Source organism: Dendrobium catenatum, unplaced genomic scaffold (genome assembly GCF_001605985.2).
Source record: "Dendrobium catenatum unplaced genomic scaffold, ASM160598v2 fragScaff_scaffold_740, whole genome shotgun sequence".
In the NCBI taxonomy this organism is placed as follows: Eukaryota; Viridiplantae; Streptophyta; class Magnoliopsida; order Asparagales; family Orchidaceae; genus Dendrobium; species Dendrobium catenatum.
In genome coordinates this window covers 425,819-438,909 of record NW_021319202.1, presented here as the reverse complement: position 1 = coordinate 438,909, position 13,091 = coordinate 425,819, and the positions used below count along the sequence as shown (strand labels likewise).

The following is a 13,091-nucleotide window of genomic DNA, read 5'->3' as shown; positions in this document are numbered from 1 at the left end:
TATATAGGTCCTCAAAAACATTACTAATCTATCCCATATAATGTGACATTTTTTAAACTCCTTGCATTTTACTTAATTAAACATTTAAATACATTTTTTTTTATTATGAAAATACTAATCAACATTATGCATCTATATATAAATCATAAGTATTAGATGCCCTACTTTTAAAGATAGTATCTTGATAAAATGCTAGCATTTATGCCTACCAATGACAATCCAATGTCAATTGGTCGCATACATTATAAAAAACTGAACATCTATTTGAAAACCTAGCTTCCAATTTCCAAACCCTGCTTCTCCCCTTTGCCTCCTAGCCATTTAATTGTGTGCTGCTCTCGGGATGAAGGTTTATTGGATTTTCTTATAGTAGTAATATAATTATTGTCACAACTCGGCCAGATGCTCGAATTAACGAGATAGAAACAAACAGTTGGACGGTTGATTAAATTTCAATTACTAACTAACAATTTCCAATACATAAAAAGGGCTACTAAAACTTTAAAATTTTAAAATCAAATACTATAAATACCTTTCTTTTGGAGCATCGCGTCTACGATACACATTTTCTTCTATTATGCTCATTTTAGTTAATTGAATTATACCATTAATTATTTTTCAATAGGAAGAGTGAGTCATAAAAGAATACAGTGAGTAAATTATGCTTCTAAAATTACAGTAACACAAGGCCTTTAGAATAATATGCATGCTCATTTTCAAATATAAATTACTTCCATTTAGTTTCGTTTTATCATATCATCACTATTATGTACATGACATATCTTTATCTTCTCTGTAAATGATACAACTGTTACAATAGACACCATATAGATTGTACCAATGAAGGTACTCCTTTTCCATTTGTTTTTCATAACATTTTTCATTTACATGTACGAGTACATTGTGTCCCCAGCCAGTACCATAAGAGGGTGTGATCCATCATTCAACATGCACATACAAATATATATAACCATTTCATTCTTATAACATTCATTTACTTTCTATGAAAAATATAAATCATAAAAATAAATTTTCATTTCATTCAACATGACCAATCATTGGATATAAAATTTACAAATTATAATCTAGCTTGCAATAAAGACTTAATAAAGAGATCTTACTATCTTTAGATGCATTTAATTTAAGAGAGAAATAAAATTATTACTATAATTAAAAAGACGAGTACTCACCTTAAGCTTAGGTATTGCGCTGCTTCACTTTTACTCTTTACTTCTAATTCAATAGACTTAACACCTATAAAAAGATCCCATCATTAAAATTTAATTTATAATTTACGCTTAATTTCTCTAACTTATTATTTTAAATTTCTTTGATTAAAATCTCTCCCTCTCTCTTTCCAATTAACTAATTAATTCATTTAAATAACTCCCATAATCAAAGATAAATTTAGTTCTCCTTGCTTTATAAATTTATTTGGTTGATATTATTTTTTAAAAATGATTTTTCTGCATTATTATAATTTATTTATATTCACTAACCCTTTCTTTAATTAGCTTATTAATTTTAATTAATTTCTTCACTAAACTTTCATTTTCTTTACAAATTATCATTAACTCATAAATATGTTATTCTTACGTATCTATTTTATAACATACATTAAATTTGATTAAAATCTAATATACTTATAAAATAGACTCTATTTAAATTTACTTATTAACTAATTTCTAATGCTAAATTCCAACTTTTTTGTTTTTAAATTAAATAACAAAATATGAATAATTAGGCATTAGATTAAATCTTATGTTTATATAAAAAAAATAAATTATTAACAGATTATTTATTAATATATTACTTACTATCAAATTAAAAAAAATTAAACGTAACTTTATAATAAAAAAAATTACACCTTTCTCGCCGCTAAGAACGCTCAAGCCCTAATCGCACGCACATGCCTTCCTTTTCCTCGCTTCGGCACTCATCCTCTTGATCTCCCTCATTCACTGCTCAAACTCATTCCATGCTTCCTTTTCCTTCTTCCTCTCAGCACGATTTCCTCTCGGTTGAAGCTTTCATTTGTTTGTTGATTCCACTGGAGTGAATGAATCTCAATTATTTCCCATGAGTTGCTTCCTTTCACTCCTGCACATGAATACTCACTCAATTACTTGATCTAACCTCGCCAAACCCTTCCGCGCTCGCGTGCGGTCTATTCGGCCTGCTCGATCTCTTGCTTCGTTCGATTGGGTATTACATAGGGCCAGTTCAATTGAATCAGTTGGACCGGTTCTTACAATCTCCCCTTATAAAAAAATTCATCCTTGAAATTTACATGAATTTTAGTTATAGCATATTCTTATGAGTTAAATTGAACATAACTACTTGATACTTAAGCAAAATAACATCTTAAATTTCATTCAACATAAACTTTAACATTGGATACATAACATCCGATATAACATAAAAACAGAAACATTTGATATAACATAATAAGATAACTGGATAAAGCTAAACATCTTTAACATAACAAGGTACTATATTAAAGACATCTTATTCATTTTTATTACCATCTATTGATTCATTAGGCTACTGCTGAGTCAAAGCATAAGCTCGAGGTTGAACATTTTGCCTTGGTTGAGATTGTGATGGAGTTGAAAATGTTGATTCTATCATATTCTGTTTGTCAAAGCTCTTCTATGAAGGTGATTCACTTGATCTCATCTCTCCTACAGTCCTCTATACCAAAGTAGGATAATATTTTGATGTGTCTAGGCTAACGACACTAGTAGCAAGTATTGGAACCATCAAATATTCACCCTTATGAAATCTTCTACACTTGGTACAAGCATCCATGACTCTATTGGAAGTAGCACTACCAACTTCACTAGGGTTAAACCTGGGCTTCTTTCCCTTTGATCCTTCAATCTGATTACTTTGGATATCTTCTTCAATATTCTTCCTTTTATGATAATCTCTTCCCTTCTGAGTTATTTGAAAGTCAATTTCCACCCTTCGAGCTCTCTCTACGAACACTGAATAATTCTCGATTCCTAAAGGTATTAAATATTGTCTAATTGCATCTTTTAGATCAGATAAGAATCAATAACATTTCTCCCATGCTGTTGAAATCAGCTATGGTGCATATCTGGATAGAGTTACAAATTAAGCCTCATATTGCATCACTGATTTGTCTCCTTAAACTAGTCTTATAAATTTGTCATGCACTACCTCCTTGCTGACATAGGTACGAACCATTCTCTAATAATTTTACAAAGTCTTCCCGGTTAACTAGTAAATTTGGAATATCTCATAACCTGTCTTCACATTGACTTCTCCACCAACCTTTAATCAAGACATGACATGCTATCTAATATTTTCTCTATACGAAGCAACCAATTTTCAGCCTCAATCGGTCACTTGTTACCTTTTTTGAATAGAGGTGGTCGTATGTCCTAGAATAACTTCAGATATTTATCCACTCCAACTTCAGGCTTTGATCTTGATTCCTGAAGCAGTTGGGTCATAACATTTATCATCTGGGTAAATATATTTGTGTTCACAGTCATTTCAGGTGGTACTTCTTCTCTTTCCATATTTCTATCAGTTACTTCCTCTTGATCATCCGCATAGTTTATATATTTATATAAGAATAAGATAATTAATTATACTATCTAATCGAATTTCTAAATTCTTCACGGATAATTTTATAAATCATTTTTATGGCTCTTTCATTACAATTCATATTCCTAAGATATAACCTAGCACTATAATACCACTTTTGTCACGACCCGACCTAGAGTCTTGAATTAACGAGGCGGAAACAAACGGTCAGACGGTTGATTAAATTTCAATTACTAATTAACTATTTTCAATACATAGAAAGAGTCAAAAAAACTATAAAATTTTAAAATCACATACTATAAATACCTTTCATTCATTTGCTGTTCCACAGGAGTGAATGAATCGCAGTTATTTCCAATGAGGAGTCGATTCCTTTCACTCCCGCACACGATTTCTCTCTCGATTACGCGATACGACCTTGCCAATTTCTTCTGCGCTCGTGTGCGATTTGTTTGGCCCGCTCGATCGCCTGCTTTGTTCGGTTGGGTATTAGAGAGGGTTAGTTCAATTGAACCGGCTGGATCAGTTCTTAATTATGATGTAAACATACCTCATATAACATCACAACCATCCATTTTTACATTAGCCATTGCATTCTTATGAAAGTAGAAATAATGTTTACAATTGCACAATTGGGTATTGAGGCGATTTTTGTTTATGAGGCGAGGCGTAAGCCTCAAAATAAAAAAATTACGTAAAGTGATAATAAATGTCAAAAATGATTTTTTATATAATACCTAAATAATATGTTAAATGATGACATACTAACTTCCTATTGAATTATGAATTAACAAATTGACATACATATAAAACAAAAAATTGCACAAGATCTAAAGTGACAAGTAATAAATTGCGTGAAATAGAATTAAAATCCAAATATTATAAAAGCAAAATAATATTAAATATAGAAATTATAGAAAAGTATCATATAACATCAAGTTCAACTCCAAATTTTTTTCTCAATTCTCTACTCATTTATATTTAATTTTTAATGAAAGCTGAAATAACTGGCAACAACTTAAGAATTATTTGCACTGTTATTAAGGTAGTTTTTATATGAGTTGCATTATAAATAGCGTGATTTATGTTATTTTTACAAAAAAAAAAAGTATACAAATAGGGTGTGGCGTAAGCCTCATGCTAGCGAGACGAGGCGTGCCTCAAGGCGGGTCTCAGCCAAGCTGAGGCGCAAGCCTCATTAAAAAGCTAAATGCGTAAGCCTCAAGGCGTTTTTCACTAGAACTGCGCTGAGGCAGGCCTCATATTGCGCAATTTTAAACAAAGAGTAGAAACGCTGAAACACCCACTTGATTGCTATAGGAATTAATGTCCTGTACAATAACATTATTACTATGAATAGTAAATTTAATGAAACTTAGATTTAATAATTTATTTTGAAACAAGAAATTATATAAGCTTTATATATATATACATATATATGTATGTATGTATGTATAGTATATTAAAATGATCATTATTAAATATAGAATTTTATAAAACATTTGCAATTATTTTCATGGGGTGGAAAAAATGCAGGATGAAAATTTGATATTTTTTTACATAATATTATAAATTTTTGGGTATAAGTCATCCCTTTTTATTGAAATTTCATCCCTGAAATTAATTTACTTAATATTGAAGCAAGTGAATTTACCTTATAGGCATAGGCATATATGCCATATTCTTTCTTTATGCATCTTTCAATTTTCGAATGATTCATCAAGGATCTTTCTGTTCTTTGACTATTCAGGTTTATAAGAATTTCTCCTTTTGCAAATCGGCTGTCATTTGATGTCCCACCTGCAGTTCAAAGGCTAAGATGTTTGGCAAATTTTGAGGCCTTAAGGTTTTCAAATCCCATTGAAAGTTTGGCTGAAACGCTTGTTTCTCGAATGAAAGAAAGGAGCATAGATAATGGTGGAAAATACATTGCAGTTCACCTGCGCTTTGAAGAAGTATACTTCTCTATTCTAGAGACCGAACCCTGGAGTTTGTTACGATAATTGTGCGCGCCTACATTATCTGCAAGATTATTAATTTTTATATGAATTTCTTTTCTGTAGGATATGGTTGCTTTCTCATGTTGTATATTTGATGGCGGGGAGGAGGAGAGGCAAGACATGATCGCAGCAAGGGAAAGAGGTTGGAGAGGAAAATTTACTAAACCTGGGCGTGTCATTCGGCCTGGTGTTATTAGAACAAATGGAAAATGCCCCCTCACACCTTTGGAGGTACGCTTTATTCATTCAGTAGGACAGACTACTTTTTTTTATTCAGATCTAAAAGATATTGTGCTGCCAGAATTGCATCTTTCATACATATTCTCATCCTTCCAATGTTTTCTTTATTTCCAATGCTTTTTGATAACCGTTAAGTTCAGGTATTCACATCATTCTGCTGCTGCCAATAGCTTGATGTGGTGCCTAGTTGGTCTAATAGTTAAAATGGTCTTACTGATAGCGCTGCTTTGAGAAGAATTATTTACCCTGACAATGAAACATTATGTAAAATTCAGTTGAGAAATTGATATTGTTCATCTCTCAAGCGATATCTTGAACATGCCTTGAGGTGTGCCTCTAATTGTGCAATTTAAACATTGCCGAAAGTGCTCCCTTTAAATCAAGAGTAGTTATTAACCATAAGCGTTTGTGTTTATGAGAAGCCTGAAGTCATGTCATAAAGTTCTTGTAAAAGGCTGAAATCCTTGTTATTGTAGTTTATCATATCCAAGATGCTGAAAAATTTAACCAGCAGCACTTGAATATCAACAGAGCCTGGTGAAGATCTTCAAAACCCTAGTGATGCATGACATCTCTCTCTTCTTATATATTTTTTGTGTTATGAACTTCATTGTTATATTCATGAAGAATCTTCCCCATCTTCTTGTCTTTCTTTTTCTGTTTCCTTGCATGTCTTATTGAATTGCCTGCCTGTTCCTATTGTTGGATTGTTTCATATGGTATTGTAGACTTTACGATATTATAGACTTTGTGCATAATATATGATTTTTGATAGAAAGTTATTGATTGTTGACATGTTTTTAAAGAAGATTATTTTTCAAATCTAGTCTTGACATTAGGAGATGAATTGAATTTGATGTTTTGATCGTCTGAACTGTCTTCATGCTGAATTATACTCTAAAACTATTTCTATGGTCTACATGAATTTGTGGGCATAGGTTGGACTGATGCTTCGAGGCATGGGATTCAGTAACAACACATTGATTTATCTGGCCTCTGGAAAGATTTACAGGGCAGAAAAGACCATGCGTCCTCTTCTTGAAATGTTTCCTCTTTTGCAAACAAAGGAGACATTGGCATCAGCTGAAGAGCTTGCTCCCTTTAAGGTATCTTGTTTCGCACAATGTTTCAATCAGAGGCCTAGTCTCATATAACCAACTAGAGTTTCCTTCTTGAAGAATTATTCCTCTAGGATGGCTGCGCTAGACTACACTGTTTGTCTCCACAGTGAGGTGTTTGTTACGACTCAAGGTGGAAATTTTCCACATTTTCTGATTGGCCACCGGAGATATCTATATGCCGGGCATTCCAAGACTATTAAACCTGATAAAAGAAAGCTAGCACAGTTATTTGCTAATCCTAATATCAGGTATGTTCTAATAAGTTTAGTCACATTACACTGATCTTTGAACAATAAATTAATAGATTTCTTTTCTTTAATCATGCTGCAATTAGAGCAAGTCCCTCAATTTCAAAATTACCCCGTTGGGTCATTCATGTTTGTTAAACTTGTCACCAACTGATGCTTTTAATGTAAACTTAGTTTAAAAAAAAAAAAAGACCATAGAATTTCACTAAAGCCCTGTGCTACATAATATTAAACAGAAGATTCCCACCCCTTATTCTCTCCTACTACCGCTATATCTGCACACAATGTTCTTAAATTTGTTATCACTCGTCTCATCCTACATTGATTCCACAATCACCTTTTATAATTAGGGATATTTTTTTGTTTTTTAGCTGACCCCTGTAGTTGGATAAAGGCTTGATGCTTTCATGCTAATGGAAATTGCAAAAGCAAAATAATAACTACTTTGTCTCCTAAAATCAGTCTTGTTAAAAGAACTAGGCACCTGCACGGCATTATAGCCGCTCAACTTCTAAAGCGTTATGCACTTGCCAGACTGATATAAGGCGCTGAAAAGAAATAGTTATTTCACCTAACAAACTTATATATTCACGGTGAAGAATTTTTTTGAATAGCTTAAAATTGTAAAGATTACCTAAAACTATGCTGGATAAAATAACAAAAATTCAAATTTATTGCATTCCAAGTTTTAAGAGCTTGTTTAGTAGAAACTCTTAAATAATGTCTCCAAAATAAATGTTTAAATAAATTAAACAAGTAAACAAGTTAAGTTTCTTGAATATAAGCTAGGGCTAATTTAATCTGTTTGCTTTATATTCTATATCTTCATCATTCTATAACTCTCTCTCCATCACTAAATATATAATTCTCCAACTATTTCTCAATTTCCTTGGTCTTGAATCATTTTCTTAAGATCTAAAATTTGCTAATGCAGATTTATACATCTTGTGAACACAATTTAATAATTTACAAACTATTTTTTTTGACAATTATTCATCTACTTTAAAAGAATACTAAAAAAATATGGAGACTCACAACACATGCAATAATTGAATAGTTTCCACTGGAGATGACACCTAGAAATCTAAAATAACAAAATGTCATACAATTAATTTAATATCATGCACTTGTATAATGCCGACAACAAGATTTAGAAAAGAAATTGTGCAGAAGAAAAAAAGGTCGCCAAATCAAGCCTCTTGCTTCTATAAGGATATAATATTTTCCAAAAATATTTAGTTTCCCACTTGATTAAAGAGCAGGCTAGAAGAAATAATACATCCAATTAGAAGTTTATTCATAAATACTTAATTTTTTACATACCCCAGGTCCCTAAAAGGCCCCTTGGATTTCCTAATTCTATAAAAATAGAAAAATAATAGTTTGTCAGTGGAAATCCCGTAAATCACCAAAAACTCCAACTCCAATATTCAAAATGATGCACCACCATTGGTTGGATTACTAAAGAGCTCTTTTATTAGATGTATTTAGCCAAATGGATGATATACCTCATAAACCTAGCCCATTTCTAAACCTAAAGCGGCTGTTTTGTTACCTGAAAAAGGAATGTAGTGTGAAATGAATTCAATGTAAAATGAATGCATTGTAAAAGGAATACTTTAGAGTTGTTTGGATGAAGTGTAAAAGGAATGCATGAGATTTTTTTTTTTTGAAGTAAATGGATGCAATGTAAAGTGCAAAAAAAATGGTGGTTGATGGCCGACATTGGTGATGGTGTGGCTGGCGGTAGCTGGCGAGCGGTGGTGGGTGGTGTTGGATGATGGTGGCCGGCGGTGAATGGCATCGGTCGGTCGGCGACGGACTGGTGGCTTCCTATCAATGTAACCCTATGTTTAACATGTTCTTCCTAATTCACTAGCTCTAATTTATCTACTTATGCTGTGAGTTCTTTTTTTACCCTCATTGTACAGGTCAAAACATTACATCAAGGATCAGCCTTAAGCCCATATTTTTTTGCTTTTGTCATGGATGTTCTCACTAGACATCTTCAAGAGGATGTACCTTGGTGTATGCTTTTTGTAGATGATATTCTTCTGGTTGGTAAGACTAGAGATGGAGTTGAAGGTAAACTTGAATTATGGAGGTCAACCTTAGAGTCTAAATTTTTTTCACTTAAGTAGATCTAAAACTGAATATATGGAGTGTAATTTTAGTAGTAATAGACCTAGTGAGGGGATTGTGACTTTGGCGATCAAGCATTAATAAGAGTACACGGTTTAGATATCTTGGATATATAGCTCATAGTGATGGTGAAATGGATGGGGATATTATCAACTGAATTCAAGTTGGATGGTTGAAGTGGTGGAATGCATCGGGCTTGTTGTATGATAGAAAAGCCCCCTTCAAACTTAAGGGAAAATTCTATAAAATGGTGGTGAGACCTGCAATGCTTTATGGTGCCGAATGTTGGTCTTTAAAAGAGAAGCATAATACTAATTTAAGTATTGCAGAGATGAGGATGCTCAGGTGGATGAGTAGCTTTACCCTTAGAGATAGGATACAAAATGAGCATATATTTGAAATGGTTGGAGTAGCTCCAGTGGAAGATACGATTAGAGAGAGTCGCCTTAGATGGTTTGGTCACATAAAATGGCGGCCTTCCAATGACCTGGTTAGGAAAATAGAGGTATTAGATTTGAATTATCTTAAGAAAGGTAGAGTTAGACCTAAAAAGACTTGGTTAGAAAATATTAAAAATGATATTTCTTTATTAGATTTAAACGAGAAATTAACTTTTAACGGGACACAATGGAGAAAAAGGATTCATGTAGCCGACCCCACATAGTGGGACAAAGGCTTGATGTTGTTGTTCTTGTAAAGGTCAAAACAATGTTGAGTCTATTTTTTAGTATCTTATCTTAAATAGATATTACTCCTTTTGTTCCTTTAATATCATCAACTTATCCTTATTTTTTCATACATCCATGTTATTATTCATTTTTTTTTTCTGTTTTGCTAAATTGCAAATGTTCTTCAGACTCCTTTCAATTCACTGTTGACAGATCGCATAAATTGAAAAATAAATTCTAATGACTGATTTCTATACCTATTACAATGCTTGTTGTCTTACAAAACAGATGGAAAAGTCTGAAGCGTCAATTACTAAGCATGCGATCTCATAGCGATTCCAAGGGTATAGAGATCAAAAGACCAAATGATTCTATATACAGTTTTCCATGCCCAGACTGCATGTGTCGCTCAAATAATACAGAAGTTTCAAAATCCTTGCCCGCCCGATGATTCAGGAAAAATTTTTGGTCCTTTCATACTTCGTGATTCACTTGATTTATGAATTGATCTGGCACACTCATTCTTTGATTGGCATCTGTTGGAGATTACCCTCTCGTTCTTTGGGAATCTTGCAGGCTCCTGCAGAGAGCACATTGCTCGTATTCTTTTTAGTGTGGGATAATTGCATCCCTTTGTACAGTCTACTACATCAAGAGAGGATGGCTATAACTGGAAGCTCACTGAGCTTGCTCTGCATTGAAATTCATATATCTGCCTCCTCAGTTTTGACCAAATATCTGGTAGCTTGTATATGAATTGATTTTTTATTTTTTTTGGGTTCATTATATACGAAATGGTTGCAGATTTCAGGTAGAAAGAATAGGGCATTTTTTAGCTTTTTGTGGAGCTGAGCTTTTGTCTGTTGTATTTGTTCATGCTCCCATTGAAGTTTTGTATTGGTTAATGCTGTTGAAGCGAGCCTTATCTTGTCTATTTCTTTATCCTGATCAAATGGCCATGCCAGATTTGCTAATTGAGGGAAGCTTATATTGCAGTGTTCTACCTGACCCTCAATTCTGAACAATTTAGTTCTGAACATGTGCATAATAACTCTGCATTGTCCACTTTGCGGGATGTATCGAATCTTCATAACATTTTTTCTCCCTTTGGTTAACCAAATCGATCAATCTATTTTGTTAAAAAAAAAAAAAAAACATAATGTAATGTCTGATTTAAAAAAAAAAAAAAAAAAAAAAAAAAAACACAATGTAATGTCTGATTTGCTGATTGGATGATTTGGAGACCAATCAGAACTCGCTACATCTCTCAGTACAGAGCGGTATCGATCACAAGTACCAAGCAAAATAGTGATGTGACGCATTCTGATTGGTCTCCCGACGCTGTCAAGGATCCGCATGGAATAATTTTTCCAAGATCGGTAGTGGTATCGTTGGTATTTGAATTGTTTTGTATTGATATGATGGCAACAATATTTGAGTTCGTCTACTGAGTTAGCTATCTTTTAACTAAAACATATGTTCTCATGAAGGAAAATGAGTATTATAAGATTGTTAAGTATGAATAGAAAATCAGCGAGGGCATGATAACCTGTTTTGAATATACTTGCGAATGAATTAAAAAGGTAAATAGGCAAATCAAAAGTCAGGAAAACAATGATTTCATGATTATAGAAAATATGCAAGTTTGATTTCAATAATATGATTATGTTAGTTGTTACATAGAAATTGAATATTGAGTTAAGCAAGTTTGTTGTAAAGACTTCTTTTAGAACAATTTTTTTATTGTTTTTTAAAGTAGTTTTTTTTTAAAATCATTTCAAACGAATTCATATTCTCATAGAATCTGCGAAAATATGCTTGATGTATATAAGAGCGCATGATCACATTAATTTTATGGAAGAGTCTAAACTTCCCAAATTCAAGTTGAATGTAACAAAGGCGGATTTTGGTTGCATTTCATCGATGGCTGACAACATCAAATATCAACTATCGACTGATTAATGTTACCCAATATTTGTAATCGGAAAACATACTACGTTCAATGTAATTTAGCTCATGTGATTATTTTTTTATTTATTTATGTGTGTTAAATCGTTATAAGTTAACATATAGATTAAAAGTTCTAGAGAAGTTAATTTCAGTGCAAGCCGTTAAATTTTTATTAGAAAAGTTTGTACAATGATTTAGGCTTTGTTTGAGATGGCTTTCTTATTGCTTCTTAAAACAGCTTTCTAGTACAAAAAATTTATGTACTAAAAATCTGATTTAAGAAGCAATAAGAAAGTTGTCCGAAACTAAAGGTTAGTTTGTAATTTTGTAAAAGTTGAAAGCCATTTAATTAGTGTAAGTATAGGATAGAGTTTTTGGACTTTAGTGTCGGCATTATATATATGTGTTCATATGTTTAACAATCACAAGACTTTGGACTCTTTCGCAATCCTATCAAGCTATGCGAATGCGCAAATTACTCGCAAATCAATTTTTGAATAGTCGTAAAGTGGACGCAATCTTTGCTAAGGCGAGCTTTCTACAGACGCGTCTTCTACTTTTGTTGGACTTTATTTTATTTTATTTTCTCAAAGCTGATTAAATGCGCCATTAATAAATTCTTCTTTCTAATTAAACACAGCTTCTATTTCTAGCATGCAATAAATTTTATGAACTCTCTCTCTCTCTCAAGCGTGCAATAAGGATAAATATGGGGAATGTTAGGGGATTCGAGCTCGGGGTGAGAAAGGAGGCATAATTGTCGTCGACCAACTGGCCGCTTACCCTGATCCCAATATGAAGTAATTCAAGATAGTGACTTTCATCTATCTGTTAGAAATATTATTGCTAATGATTGTTGTGACACCACCATCGAAGTTTATCATCATATGTGTGGTCTAGGCAACGCCTAGGCCAATCAATTGGGTTTAAGGGTGTTATTAATAAACTCAAGTAAACTCATGAGTTTGTTAGGGCTCAACTTGATAAATGATTTATAAGTAACGCCAATGAGTTAGCTGGCTAAGTTTGAGTCAAACTCAACGGGAATGATTAGTCATGACCTAATTCTTTAAAAAATATTAATATTGTTGCATCTTGGAATGTTCGTGTTGGTAGAGAAATATAAAGTTTAATGTCTTAGCT

General features: G+C 32.7%; 1 protein-coding gene across 3 annotated transcripts in view; it reads left to right on the top strand.

Annotated features, from left to right (window-relative positions):
* The window catches only part of LOC110110237 (protein ESMERALDA 1), a 37,950-nt gene extending 26,951 nt beyond the window's left edge, over positions 1–10,999 (top strand). For 2 of the 3 annotated variants that reach the window (XM_020841618.2, XM_028696371.1), the window contains exons 6-10: positions 5,330–5,534; positions 5,643–5,810; positions 6,758–6,925; positions 6,998–7,188; positions 10,287–10,999. In XM_020841618.2, the coding sequence (XP_020697277.1) occupies positions 5,330–5,534; positions 5,643–5,810; positions 6,758–6,925; positions 6,998–7,188; positions 10,287–10,449 (895 nt within the window). In that variant the 3' untranslated portion in view covers positions 10,450–10,999. Of the gene's footprint in view, positions 1–5,329; positions 5,535–5,642; positions 5,811–6,757; positions 6,926–6,997; positions 7,189–10,286 lie in introns of those variants that run through there. The other variant, XM_028696369.1, reaches the window with a different exon arrangement.
* The last annotated feature ends 2,092 nt before the right edge of the window (positions 11,000–13,091 follow it).